General features: G+C 21.4%; 5 protein-coding genes across 5 annotated transcripts; 4 read left to right on the forward strand and 1 right to left on the reverse strand. All coding sequences in view use genetic code 6, as the record gives it.

Annotated features, from left to right (window-relative positions):
- Positions 1–624: 624 nt before the first annotated feature.
- TTHERM_00295790 (emp24/gp25L/p24 family protein) lies at positions 625–2,005 on the reverse strand (the record flags this gene model as incomplete). Its single annotated transcript, XM_001013211.3, has 6 exons — positions 625–804; positions 864–986; positions 1,048–1,161; positions 1,253–1,339; positions 1,441–1,732; positions 1,947–2,005. The coding sequence occupies 6 exons, from the start codon at positions 2,003–2,005 to the stop codon at positions 625–627; spliced, it is 855 nt and encodes a 284-aa protein (XP_001013211.1).
- A 702-nt stretch (positions 2,006–2,707) lies between these two features.
- On the forward strand, positions 2,708–3,630 carry TTHERM_000295779 (hypothetical protein; the record flags this gene model as incomplete). Its single annotated transcript, XM_012796885.1, has 2 exons — positions 2,708–3,169; positions 3,235–3,630. 2 exons carry the CDS (start codon positions 2,708–2,710, stop codon positions 3,628–3,630), a joined length of 858 nt encoding a protein of 285 aa, XP_012652339.1.
- A 91-nt stretch (positions 3,631–3,721) lies between these two features.
- Positions 3,722–5,981, forward strand: TTHERM_00295780 (hypothetical protein; the record flags this gene model as incomplete). Its single annotated transcript, XM_001013210.2, has 7 exons — positions 3,722–4,022; positions 4,080–4,187; positions 4,280–4,694; positions 4,770–4,934; positions 5,007–5,281; positions 5,347–5,485; positions 5,543–5,981. 7 exons carry the CDS (start codon positions 3,722–3,724, stop codon positions 5,979–5,981), a joined length of 1,842 nt encoding a protein of 613 aa, XP_001013210.2.
- Positions 5,982–6,759: 778 nt separating this feature from the next.
- Positions 6,760–7,533, forward strand: TTHERM_00295770 (hypothetical protein; the record flags this gene model as incomplete). The annotated part of the gene is made up of 1 exon (XM_001013209.2): positions 6,760–7,533. The coding sequence occupies one exon, from the start codon at positions 6,760–6,762 to the stop codon at positions 7,531–7,533; it is 774 nt and encodes a 257-aa protein (XP_001013209.2).
- Positions 7,534–10,925: 3,392 nt separating this feature from the next.
- Positions 10,926–13,720, forward strand: TTHERM_00295760 (Serine/Threonine kinase domain protein; the record flags this gene model as incomplete). The annotated part of the gene is made up of 5 exons (XM_001013208.2): positions 10,926–11,702; positions 11,935–12,039; positions 12,761–13,236; positions 13,295–13,457; positions 13,544–13,720. 5 exons carry the CDS (start codon positions 10,926–10,928, stop codon positions 13,718–13,720), a joined length of 1,698 nt encoding a protein of 565 aa, XP_001013208.2.
- Positions 13,721–14,844: the final 1,124 nt, after the last annotated feature.

Consider the following 14,844-nt stretch of genomic DNA (forward strand, 5'->3'; position numbering starts at 1 on the left):
TTTAATAAGTGATAATTCTCAATATTTATTATAGTATTACTAATGTAAAGAAAATGTATGTTAAAAAATAAATATAAGTTAAATTTTGAATAGTAAATTAATTAAAACTAAGAATAGTATAAAACTTACTGTTGTTCATTCAATTATTTTGATAATTGAAACAAAAATTAAATACACACAACACATTCCTTATTTTATCAAAGAGTATAATAGCCTTTATTAATTAATGTTAATTCATCCTTTCAACAATCTTTTCTAAAATAAATTATTACTTTTTATCTGTTTATTTAAAGTTTTGGCTTATTTCTCAACAACATTTTTGTAATTTATAAATTTTATTATTCTATTTAAGCAACAAATGTTAAGTAAATTAATTAAAAGAGAAAAATAGCAAACAATTTATCCAATTTTGGTTAGTAAATAAATACTTAAAATAATATTTTAATTTCATGGTTGGGAAAATCAATTTTTTGAAAGATACAAAGAGTAAAAAGTATACTTTTCAGCACATAACTACAATTAAAATATCAATTAAATTTAAACTAAATATAAATATTAGGATTTACAAACTAAAACATATCCTATTAAATTTATTTAGCTAAGTTTATTTATTCATATTATTATTCAAACGATTCTCTTATTATCTAGGATCTTTTTGATATAATAAATTTACCAAGCTGTTGCAAAGACTACAATTGCTATTTCAACTACTGAAAAAATTAAAAGTCTTGAATGGGCACTTTGAATAGATTCTAATTGAGTAATTTATCTTCTTGATGAGAATCTTTATTCATTTAAGTAATCCTTTTTAAGATTAATTTATAAACTATTAAAACTGAAATAACATTTTTTAGTGAATTTACTTTAATGCCACTAGCAACGTGTTCTAATTTTTTCTCAACAGGATCTAAATCGTGATGAGATAAATGTGTTTCAGTGGTATTATGGACATCCAAAGCAAAAGTAACAGACTTTTTATCCTTACCCTGTTTTTAAAATTAAGATTATTTAATTATTGATGAAATACTTTAAATAAACTATAATTACTCTTATGTTAGAGAAAATGAATTCATATGTTCCAATAGTAGTTGCGTTTACATTAAATATACCTTCTCTCTTATTTAATTTGTGGAAAACTTTGTGTTTATTAGGATCTCTGATCTTTTATAAATTTAAAATAATTTTTATTAAAAATTAATTAATTAAAAATTTAATTCTATTTTAGTTAAAAATTAAATTAATTTATTCTTACAACGAAATCAATTTTTTCATCTGAAAAGTAAGATACGAAGAAGGCACCTCTCATTTAAGTAGGAACTGTAATATCTTCCATAAATAACTAATTTTAATAAATTAAAAATTCATTTATTTCTTGCTTTTCAATTCATTTAAAGATTAATCTGAGACTATTTTTTATGATTTTATTAAAATATTTTTTACTTCTTCCTTTTTAGAATCTATTTCAAAAGTAAGCATTTCATCGGGGATGAAATCTTACATATGTTTTTCCCATTCTTCCATAATAGCTACTCTGTCTTCATCATCGTCAACGACTACTTCATTTTTCATTTCTTATTGTTATTCTTATTACTAGCCCTCCTCTCCTGCTTGTTTTGGTTAAGGGTTTTATTATTGTTATTCAGCTTCTTGTTTTGGTTAAACATTCTATTATTAAGTATCTTATGGTGTTTAATCTGTTGCTTGAGGACTATCAGTTGCTTATTAGCCATCTCTAAAATATTTAAAAAATATTAAATTCATAAATTAATCATTTTTTAATTTCATATGTTAAGTCAAGAAATATTCTGAATGTGTTGAGTATGATTAAAATAATTATTGATAATTCTATATGGGCTAAAAGTTATTTTGGTCTATTTTAATATCAATATCTATTTTCGATAGTTTATATTCAGTATCATTCATCTAATATTAGAAAATATGCTTACTGAGCTAAAGCGCTGATAGCGAGCAAACCTATAAGTGCTAAAATTAATAATTTATTCATTTTTTTAAGAAACCCTTTTGATTTCGGATCAATAAAAAGTGTATCTTTATTTCTTTTCTTTTTTTATAATAAATTATTTTGGAAACAATTACTTCTTATTTAACCAATTTTTCTTTTATTGGTAAAATTAATTGAAACAAGATTTTGATGAACGTGGAAATTGGTTAAGGTTTTGCATAGTTCACAAGCAACTTTCAAACAAAATATCTTAAAATAAATATATAATATGTTAACTTGATTAATATTTTTAATTCGCCTTTTACATATTACAATTTATAAAATTATTTTCTATTAAAATTTAAAGCAAATAAAACACATTTAAAAAAAATATTTTATAAATTCATAAAATTAATTTTCTCACAAAATAATATCAAAAAAATAAAATTTATTTAAAATTAAAATTTGTAAAAAAGTGTTTCATTCATAACTCCATTTTTTTTTATGTATTTATTTGTATCTTTTCAAACGAATAAATAGAATTTAGATTTAGGTTAATAAGTTTTTAAAATTTGATTTTGCGCTTAAAAAGAGCCTATTATTTTTTGGTTTTGTATTAAATATTTTACTAATTTGATATATTAATTATCTTACTTAAAATATTAAAAAAATAATTTGAAATTCTAAATAAGTAAACCGTCTGTCACATTTAAATTTATAACTAGCACATCATAATTATTACTATTCTTCTATAAATATTCAATCATGCAGTATAATCGTTTTGCTCTTAATGATTTGAGTCATTAAAAGAACTTAAATTTTTAGACTCCTATATCACATCATAAACTATCAAACTCAGCGCAATAGAATAAAAATTAGTAATAGGGAAATCAATATTTGCTTTAAAGTGGCAATGAAAAAAGTTCTTCTAAGAATTCTCTAAGCCAGTAACTATAAATTTTTTAACAACCAGCTCTTTAACAGATTTCTCAACAATATACTTAACAACAAACGACTTAGTCTTAACCACAAATAAATAGTTCTCCTAAGATAGAAACACCTTTTTTCACTACCAATTTAAAAAATACTGCTAATACAAATATTTTTGCTTAGTCATAACAAAATTAATCTCAAATGAGAAAAGAAAATATTTTTTTGAGTTCACAATAGCTTTAATAGGAAGAACCTATTTAATATAAATTTGGAGGATCATATTAAATTTTTGAAGTAAACTTTACTTAAAAAACATTTAAAGTTTTATTTAAATAATATTTTAATTTAATTTATTAAAGTCTATGATAGGAGATGGGATAAAAGAGATGGAACAGATTTTTACATAAAACGATTTTGCATTTAGTGAAGATTAAAGAGCAGAGGCTTTTGCAGGATGCATAGATATTTAAAGATTATAAGAAGTTATGGAAGAAGGATAAACAAGTGAATTAGATATATATGTTGATAATTAGTTTTAGAATAATCATCTTCAAATCCATGTCCCTAACGACCTTTTTGATGAAGAAAATGCTATCAAAAAAAGTTTAAGTGTATTAAATTAAGAATACATAAACTTAGATAAGTTCTCAATTTAAGATGAAAACTGTGATCTCGGTGATGATTTTTATGATTAATAATATGATGAAAACGAAGTAGATACAATAAATTTTCAAAAAAAAAAGTCTTATTGCTGAAATAAATAAATAAATCATTTTTTGAAATAATTATAACTAATCAAAATATAGTATTTTATATAAATAAAGATTGAATTATAGATAGATATATATGTGCATACTTTACTTATTTATTTATTCATTTATAATTTTCATTCAAAAAAAGCTAATATATTGTTAAAAAAATTATTTATACCATTAATTTATAAAATAAGTTGCTTAATAGAAGTTATTCAAGTAAAAATTCATATTTAGCCAATAACAATAAGCAAATAAGTTAATTACTGAAATGATATTGTAGCGCGAAGGAAGAGAAGTAGATGAAGCGACTTATATTAAGAGCTCAGATGCTATGCAAAGGATGTAAAGAATAGCAGATAGATTGATAAGTGTAACCCCAGAGATATCAAAATGTAAATTTGATATAAAATTAATAATAAATTAAATCCATAATTTTATTTTTATAAAAGTTCTTCCTTAAGATAGTGTTCTGCGCACAAACAAAATATCTGCAATATAAAATAAAAATGAAGTCTTGTAATAAAATATAAATAACAAAAACCTATAAAAAATAAGAGGTAATCTTTTTTATACTCAAATATAGTTATGTGAAAGTTACTGTTTATCATTAATTTAAGCGCAAATAGTAAATAATTTTTTAATTGTAAAGAAATTACTACAGGATTACCTCCAATGAAAGCAGAAATGAGCTCAGAAGATGTTAGATAAAGAGCATTAGATATAGAGCAGCTACTTGAAACATAGAAGTAAGAAAATGAGAAATTAAAAAACGATCTTGAAAATAGGAAAGATAGATATGTCCAAAGAGAGTTGGAATATAGAAAGATTATTGAAGAACTGTAAAATGAAATAAGATAAAAGGCAGTTCTTGATTTAAATGAAGCAAAAAAGATGGAATTAGCTACTAGATACCATCAAGAAATATTAGATAGAATTTCAAAACTACAAGTTAAAACATCTAATGTTCTCATTGATTAAGAGAAAACAGTTATAAGATTTTTTAATGATAAAATTTAAGAAATTAAGAAATAGTTTGAAGATGAACGTATAAAAAAGGGAAAAAAGTAAACGATTTTAGCAAAATATAAAAACATTTAGAATATTTATTGATAATAAATTTACCAAACTTATAAAAATAGAGATCAAGATTACATTTAAAGAGAAAATTAACTTATATCTGAATTAGAATGGATTGAGAACATAGCTTAAAAAATTGATAATGAAAATATAAATTTGATGAAAAAATTTATGGACTTATAGGCTCAATATTAAACCTAAGAGAACGATAGAGACATGCTCCTAAAGTATGTATTTTTTACCTTTAAAATCAAACTTTTTAATTAAAAGTTTTTATATTTTATCTAATTTTTAAATAGAGAACTCATTATGAAGAAAAAATAAAATGCTATTTTGAAAAGTTAAATTGAGAATTATGAAAAAATGCTCAGCTAAGTTCAAAAAGAAGAAGAAAACGAGGAACAAGAAGAAAGAAATAAAAATTAGATTTCACATTTGGATAATTAGAATAATTTTTTACAATAATCCAATCATAATTAATCTTAATAGGATGACATTTCTGTAGCTTCTTCAAAAAAAAAATCATTAAATTAATCTTAAAATATTAGAATAAGAACCACAAAATCTACGAATTGTAAAATACTATTATTTATTTTGATGATATAAAATAGGAGTATATAAACTATTTTAATTATGAAGGGGTGATGAAAAAGTATCAATAGCAGCAAAACAGCGATTAAAAAGATACCTCTCAATTATAAAAAAGTACATAGTTTAAATAAAATTACAATATTGTAAACAATCCTAATATGGATCAAAGTAGCCTCCAATTGTAAATGTAAAATTAAAAATTTAATAAAACAACTTCTAATATTTTAATATTGAAATAAAATAGAAATGAAAAAAAAATTAAAGAAATATAAGCCCAATTAAGACAAGAATAAAAAAGAATTAGAGAATTAAAGCAATCATATGTGAAAGAATTGTTACAAAAATCAGATTTAGAAAAAATTATTAGAAAAAGTGTAGAAGATATCAAAGAGGAAATCATTTAATTGAAAGGAGAAAATAGAGTAATTTTAAATAGTTAAGAATCTCAAGTTATTCGTGATAAGAGAGATATTATGATTGACAAACTCTTAAATAATGAAAAAATATTAACTCTTATATATGATAAAACTTTCTACCCAGAATCTAAAAATATCGATGCCAACTTCCCTGATGAAGATATCGATCCAGAGATCCTTGCTTTAAGGCTAAGCAAAAAGACATAGCAAGATAACAAAATATATAATTTAAATGAAATAGATCATGACATCGAATAGTTGGAATGAATTTAAATATTTTAAAATCTTTCTTATTAATTAACTGTTTATTATTTCTCTTTAAATATGTATAAATGTTCCAAATTTTTTTAAAAATTAAGGTAATTTAATTCATTTTTAAATAATAGGAATAATTTAATTTATTCGAATAATTGAATCATTTTAAAATTAATTACAAAATGAATTATCTAAAATTTATTTGATCAAAAAAAATAATTTTAAGCAAAATAATTTAATTCAAACATTTGGATAATTTAAATTTATAAAAATAAAAATCATTATTATATAAAATTTTAAAAAAGAAGTAAAAATTTGATCTTATTTGAATTTATCTACCAAAATAGATTATTATTGAATTAATTTATTTTTGAAATAAAACTTTTAAATGTAACTTATAAATTGATAATTATTTTATAATATCAATTTTTTTTCTGATTATTCCCTATTTAATAATTTATATGAATTTTATTTTAAAGAGATTGATCATTACTTATATAGTTTGAAATTGTATTGTCTATGAAAGAAAAGATGCAGATTTTATCAGAGTTAAAGAGTCTTCTTCAATTTTTATAATAGATTGATAAACGATAACATCTATTAATAATAATTGTATGGGACACAACCATAGAATAATTAATTTATTGACTTTTTGTTTCTTTTCTAATTACAATTATATACCAATCTTTGTCATCAGAATAAAAACGAAAAAAAAAAAAAAAGATAATTAACTTGTTTATTAAAACTTCATCAAATTCATAATTTATATACCTAAAAATAAAAAAGTAAAATGGAAGATCAAAACATCACACCAGGCCAAAAAAGAATAAAGAGTGGAGAATATATTTTCTACATTTTAGAATAGTCAAATAATACTATCAAAATGGAATGCGAAAACAGAAGAACTCATCAAAAATATAGCAGTGAAAATATAGTATTGAAAAAGTTAAAACCTGAAACTTTTTCAGTTGCTTTAGAAGGCACTTAATCTAACATTAAAGCTGAAATAATCAATGCTGATGCTTAAATGATTATAAAAGTTAATGTTAATCATGAATTTTTACCTCTAATTTCTGAAGAAGTTCATCTAGTTTTGATATGTGATTCAGAGAATGACCCAACTTTACAAGTTCTTAAAAACATGAATATTGAAGTTGAAGAAATCAGAGAAGAAATGAAGGATATTTGCATTTCTCTAACTGATAATTTGGTTTAAGATTTTAGCAGTAGCTCCTTGTCTACCTCTGCTCTTAAAGTTGCTGACTTCAAAATGCTTAACAACGGAAATTATATAGTAAGTTTGAACTACCATATCAAATCAAGCTCAAACGAGCCTTAAATTACAGTAAATGCTACTTTTAATGATGGCAATAAAAATGAAGAAAAAGTTTATAATGAAACAGTCAACAGTACATTTTCTTATACAGGCTATACAACTTTCTAGAATATCAAATTCATTATTAACAGAAATAAGGCCTCATAGAAAAATTTGGAAATTAGCTTGTAATCATCTGCTTAAACAGCCATTAACAATGTTAACATTAGTTTATGTAAAGCATATTGAAAATAATAAACAAATAATTTTATTTATGTAATTTGCAGGATTTCATTTTATACAAGTTGTATCTAAGTAACACACTTTTTTGAGAATATCTACAAAAAAATAATTTCAATTTTCAAATTTCTAATGTATTACTGAATTATATTATATTAAATTAACATTTTAATTTTATAGTTATAGAAACAAACAAACAAATTAAAAATCTTCTATCTTTATTTAAAAAGTTTTTATCATAGAATTAATTAAAATCTTAATTTATGAGTTTATATCGGTATTAAGATAGAAATTAAATAGAAAATATATTCTTTTCACTCAGTTTAAATAATTAAAACCATGTTGAATTTGAGAAACTATATTATGAAGTTCAAAACTTATTCTTATAAAAGGTAATATTAATATTACAAAAATATATAAAAATAAAATCAAATAAAGATTTGTAAAAGCATTTCATTTCTAGTTTTGAAAAAATAATGAATCATCTAATTTTTTAAAATTATTTATTATTGAACTGAAAATTGAAAATAATTGTTGAGTTCGATTAATATTTTTATTTTTTAAAATAAAGATTTTTATTAAAAAATTTTTAGCTTTATCTTTTATGAAAGAAAAAATTTTAGATTTTTGAGTTTCCTAATATTTAAATTCTTTTAATAATTAATTATACTATTTTATAACATAGACTTAGTTGTGGGATCATTTTTTTTTATTGCTTTGATTTTATCAATCTATTAAATTAGAAATTTATTTTAAAAATTATTTTTAATATTAGCCACTCGATATACTATTTGTTAAAAGTATCGAATTTGAATTATTGAAGATAAATTAGAAGTATTTTAACTTTTTTAAAGTTATATTTATTTATTAGAAGTTAGATTATTGAAATACTTTAAATGTGATTGTTTTTTTAAAATGTCAATATATTTATTCCTTTTTTGATATTTTTTAGGTAATAAAAAAATTTAATTAGTTAAATAAAACTCTATAAAAATTAAATTAAATTTAGAATTTTGTATAATTTATTTTATTAAGGTTATTATAATTTGTTATTAAAATGATATTTAACTTAAAAAATGAAAATATAAATTCTGAGTTTATTTAGGTTTTATTAAAAACATTTTTTTTACTGAATTTTATTAATATTATGGTATAATTATGATTTTTAGTTAACTTTATTTTTAATTATTTTTGTATTTTAATTAAAATTAGTAATATCAAGTTTTTTAATGTAAAGATTTATTGAAGATATTTATTTTTTTTGAATTGCAAGTAATATTTTAAGATGTATTTTTAATACTTATTTTCTTCTTTAAAAATATATTTAATTTTTAAGCATATAAATTTTAATTCTTTCAACATTAGAATAGAAATTAGAATTTTGAATTTATTTAAATTATTTAATTTATATAAATTAATAAAGAGTAGTATTTAATAAAAACTAAGAAGTATTTTTTTACTATAAAAGATATATTATACACTTACTTCATTTTTTTAAAAATATTAGTATCTTAGTCTGAAGAAGACAAATTTTAAAAATTTATAATTTAATCTGATTTATTTTTAAAAAATCTTAAAAGTTTAAATCATAAAAATTGAAAGGTTCTCTTAAAATACATAACTTTCACTGATTTACCTCAAATGATCTAAGTAATGATTATTAAATCTTGATATAAGAAGGTAATAAATGAATTTTTCCATTTTTTTAACAAAAAACCTAAAAAAAATTTATATAGATAAAAAAAATAAATTAACTTATGCTTAGCATAAAGTAATTTTTTACAAAGTATTTAAGAGTATATTTTGCTATTTATGCAACTTAAAAAAATTGAGGCTGTTGAAATAAGATTTGATATTTCAATTAAAATAGATAAAATAATGAGAAGATATTTTCTATTTCATATATTTTAATCTATTTCTTTTCTTTTTTATTTCTAAATAGGGAACAGCTGTAAATTAAATTTAATATGAAAATAATATAAATGTATAGTTAACTTAATACTAGTCAGTTTTAGAAATAAATGGAAAAATTACTGCATGATTGAGTATAGAACGGAGCTTCGACTGACTAAATTTAAATAACGTAGTATTTATATTTAATTATGAAAGAGTATGAAAAATTTAAAAATATCATATTTGTATTACTTATATTTTATCCAACTAGATATATAATTCAAGCAAATTTCTTCCACCAGTTTTAAATGTGTTTCCAAAAAAATGTTCTTTTGTTTGCTCTTTTACATTAAAAAAGAGTAAATATTTTTACTTGATTTAACTTAAGTAAACTTTATTAATTTTTCTGATTAAGATGGGAAAATTTCTCATAATTTCAGGTTTTATTTTAAACTATTTTTAGTTGAGGTTATTTACTTACTAGTTCATTTTATTTTAATTTAAGATTATGGCTCATTAATCAGACAAAGATTTTAGTATTTAAAGTTTTTTGAAGATCTGCTGAAAATTAATTTTGTAAATATTGTTAATAAATACTGCTTGGAAATATAAGTGTTTGGGATTTTCAAAAATAAAAAAGTTGAATTAAGTAAATGTTAAATCAATTAACACATATACGTAAAATGCAAATATGTTAAATTACAAAAAATTGATTTTTTTACTGGTTAGGATTTTAAATTTGATTATGAGAAAAAATATAATATATTTAAGTTAGTGTAAAAAAAATGAGATGGAAAAGTAATGAAAATAGAAATTAACAAAAAGTAATAATAAGAAATGAATAAAGACCTATGTAATTGATTTTAAAATTAATGACCTATTATTGCAAATATATTTTGAAGAGAGTATTAATTATAAATTTAAGGAGCATTTGTAATTTAATATGAAACTATATTATTAATTGATAATTTTTCAATGATAGTGTGTGAAATGAAGTCAGAAAATAAAAGGTTATGCTTAATAATTTTTAATTAGTCAAAAATGATAAAGCATGAAAAAGAAAAATTCAATATTTTTTTTTACCAAATTCAGTCAATTGGTGATCATTTGATTGATAGATAGATAGATAAATAGATGATATTAAACAAATCTTTAATTAAAAAAGTAGTGACTGCCTTCTTTCTCCCTTTTTTGATTAAGTTGAGTTTTGTAAATAGTTAATTAACTAATTAATTTCTTAATAGCTTAGAACAAATAATATAAGCTTTAAGGAACACAAAATCATGTAATATATTTATTAATATAAAAATAAAACACAATCAAAAAAAAAGGTTAACCTTTAACAATAAAAACCTTATCTAATAATTAACAAAGGGCTGCAAAAGCTTAATAAAATATTTGATAAATAGAAAAAACTATCACTTTTCATAAACAAACAAGGAAAATATTTTACTTGAAATAACATTATAAACTGCTAATTACAATATTAAAAATTTACCACTCATTTCATGGCTACTATCCATTTAAGAAACACATTTAATCATCTTAGTATGCTTTCTAACGATGAGCAATAAACTACTGCTAGTACACTTAGCGATTCAAAAATTAACAGTGAAACATTTTTAAACTAGAACAAATAATAAAGCATACACACAAACTCTCAAATAGAGTAGGATTTTGATTCTTAAAAAGTATTTGGATTATAGTTATCCCCTATGTAGTATGAATAGGATAAATAAGAAACTAACTTCAATTATAGTTCTAACATTGAAGATTAAGGCAAATAGAAGTCCTCTTTTAACTAAGAAAGTAAGGAATCACTTTAAAAATAGGATCAATAAATCGAAAATAAATCAACTGAAGTAGAAGAAGAGGAATAAGAAGAAGATGAAGATGATTTCCCTGCTCCAAGACAAAAATCTAATACATTCACATCTGGATATATATCAACTCATGTTCCTTGTGAATCAAAAAAATCTCGTTTTGGATTTCGTCTTAATTTGAACATTAGAAATCCTTATAATTTAGAAGATAGTGATATTATGGACCCTGAGATAGATTCTTCTAATGACTATGACTCAACAGATGATTCTTTAACGAACACAAACAGCGCAACCAGAAATGAATTTGCTAAAAGAAGATCCAGCTTTTTCAAGTCATTTAAACCAGAATCTTTGAGACTTATTACATGTTCTAAAAATGAAATTCCTAATGTTCAATAGCCTTCAATTATCAAAAAGGAAAAATTTGAAGAAAAGTTTCATATGCATGAAAAACTTGGAGAAGTAAATTTTAAATTATTAAATATGAATGCACAATCAAATAAATAAATTACCCCAAATCCAATCAATTTAATGAATTAATTTATATTCTTATTTTATTTACTTAAAAATGTAAAAAAATTAATCAAGCATTTTAAATTTTTAAATTATAAAATGAGATAGAGATAGAAAAAGAAAGATATATTGATTGTTTAAAAATTATACTTTATTAACATTAACATATAATATTTTATAGGGTTGCCACTCAATTGTCCGTAGATGCTAGAAAAAAGAGGATTCTCCTCTTTAGAGCTTTGCCGTCAAAATCATTAGTTACAAAGATCCAGAATACTTATTTGAGGTAATTAATTAAACATTCAACAAATAAGCAATTATTAAATTCATTTAGAGGATACGAAAAAAGTATTTTTATCAGATTTTAACACCCTTTAATTTTAAAAATCCTTTTGATTTCGACCACAAAAAAAATTAAAAAAGTAGCTGGAGTTAAATAAAAATACGTTACTCTGGTATGAAAATGAGAAAGCTGAACCAGCTAAATAAATAAAATCATTCAAATCTTAAGGATAAAAAATCTAATTTATCTTTTTACCATCTATTAATTATCTAGATTTTAAATTTTTACAAATTTCGTAAGCATCACGAAGATTTTAAAGGGTGATAAAAATGTAACCTTAACATCTCTTTTAAATTTTTATATTTTTGAGACAGAACTTAAATGCAAAATCAAAGAATACAAGTGGTCGAAAATAGAAGATAAAATGAATAAAGGTAGAACTTATTTGAGAAAGAAAGTTTATCATTAAAAAAATATAATTTTCAAAAAAAAAGCTTAAAGCTGCTCATTTCTTTTCTTTTTCGCTTGATTGATTTTTATGAGTTATTAAGCGAATTTAGACAAAAAATTTTTTGAATAAGAAAGAAAAAAAAGAGAAGATTAGTGTTAATTTTATTCATCTAGATAATTTTTTGATTAAAAAGTTGAAATAATAATTATGTCTCAATTTTTCTTTTTTTTAAATAGTTCTATTTTTAAAAGTAATATTTTTAATTAAATTTAGATATTGCAAGAAGAAAGGGTGTTGAGCTTACTGAGTCACAAAAATATAATTAAGTATGACAGCTTTTTCCTTGAAAAAGACAAAAAGAAAGCTTACATTGTATCTGAATATGCTCAAGGAAAACCTCTAGGATACTACATATAAAACAAAAGATAGTTTTCTATGAGAGAAATAGCCAGTGTTGCTAAGCAAACTTTAAAAGCTATTGCTCATATGCATTCCAAAGGAATTATTCATCGCGATTTATCTTACAACAATATTATGTATGATCCTATTTCTGAATAAGTAAAAGTAATAGACTTTACTGTATCCAAAATTGTTACCATCTAAAAGCTACTCACCAACACAGGAACTTTGAATTTTAAAGCCCCTGAAATGCTTTAAGGCTAATTCTACTCTCACTCTATAGATATATTTTCACTTGGTGTTAACTTGTTTGCTTTAATATTTGGCTATCTTCCATTCTAAGATAATAGGTAAATTTATAAAAATACCCAATAAATATATTTTGAACATTAATTTTAATTAAAATAGCGACAAGCAAGTTATCTCTAACATAATTAATCACGATCCTCTTGAGTTTTATAAAAATTAAGATAACCATGATCCTTTATTACTTCATTTCTTAGAGTCTTTACTTGAAAAGGATCCTCTTAAAAGACTAACTGCTTTACAAGCACTTAAACATCCTTGGATTGTAATAATTTTTTTTAATTTTTAGACCACTCATTCAAATTATATTATTAATCATTTATACTAAAAAATAATTTTACTTTAAAATAGAATTAAAAAATCACTGGCGATGATTTGAAGAAGATCTAAAAAATCAGAAAATCATTGAGAAAAGGTATCAGCGCTTCAACTGTAGCAGAATTAGATGATTTAGATTAAGAACAAGATACTATTACCTCCTTTAATTAATTTATGGTGAAAACCCTTATAAACCTGTAAGATGACTGATAAATAATAACTTGAAATAACTTTACTTGAATTATCAGTATGTAAAGCAGGAAACCTATCAATTAATAATTTCAATAATAAATCAAAGTTATGCTTACAAATAAATAATTATACATTCTTATCTTAAATCTCATATTTTTATTATAAATACTCAAAAAAAATATAATAATTGGAAAGCTTAGTTTCTTATTTGAGCTAATTAGTTCTAACTCTTCCTAAAACTAAAAAATTAATTGCTAAATATATTTAAAATAGACAACTTCTTTTATCTAGCTTGAGACTGCAAAATATGCATTTAATAAGCAGATTATTCAATTAGTAATATGCTTTAAAAAATTAAAATACCATGTTTTGAAAATTAAAAAAAAATATTTGATAATAAACAAATATCTACAATTTCAAAACTTCCTAACCTCTTATTCTTATTATAAGAAAAATCACTCATCTATCTCATTTAAAATAAATAAATAACGCCTCTCACTTTTATAAATATTAATAAACAAGCAATTTTAATAAAATGAACATTTATAGTAGTTATCCTATTTTTCTGTTAACTCAGCTTATTTCTTAATTAACTAATATAAAAATAATATCTATCTGTATATATAAATATATACAATTAATTGTCTTCCTTATATTCATAAATTTTATTAAATTTAATAAATATCAAATATTTAAAGGTTATTCTTCATTTAAATTAATAATTTATATACAAATTTTTTACAATTCTTAATTTACTTCTCTATAAACGATAATTATTCATAGAAATCCTTTGAGAAAAATAACTTACTTTAATACGTCTTTCTCAATTTTATCTAAATTAACTTTTTTTCTATTTAGTATTTTTATTTCCTGTAATCTAAGCCACATTTTGATTTTATATTATTACTGTTTAAATCTTGCTTGATCTAATCTTGTTTTTGCATTTATTTTATGTGTTAAAGTCTGTAACAATCATCTTTTTTTCAAAATAATATGTTATAAATAATTTAAAATTTATACAGTACTATCATGTCTAATTTCATTATTAACTTACTGTTTTTAAAAAAAAATCTAATTATTAATCGTTTTTCTTTAATAACACAAACAAGCACTTATTATCCACAACTAAAAAGTAAATTTAT

Source organism: Tetrahymena thermophila, assembly GCF_000189635.1.
Source record: "Tetrahymena thermophila SB210 genomic scaffold scf_8254688, whole genome shotgun sequence".
Lineage (NCBI taxonomy): Eukaryota > Ciliophora > Oligohymenophorea > Hymenostomatida > Tetrahymenidae > Tetrahymena > Tetrahymena thermophila.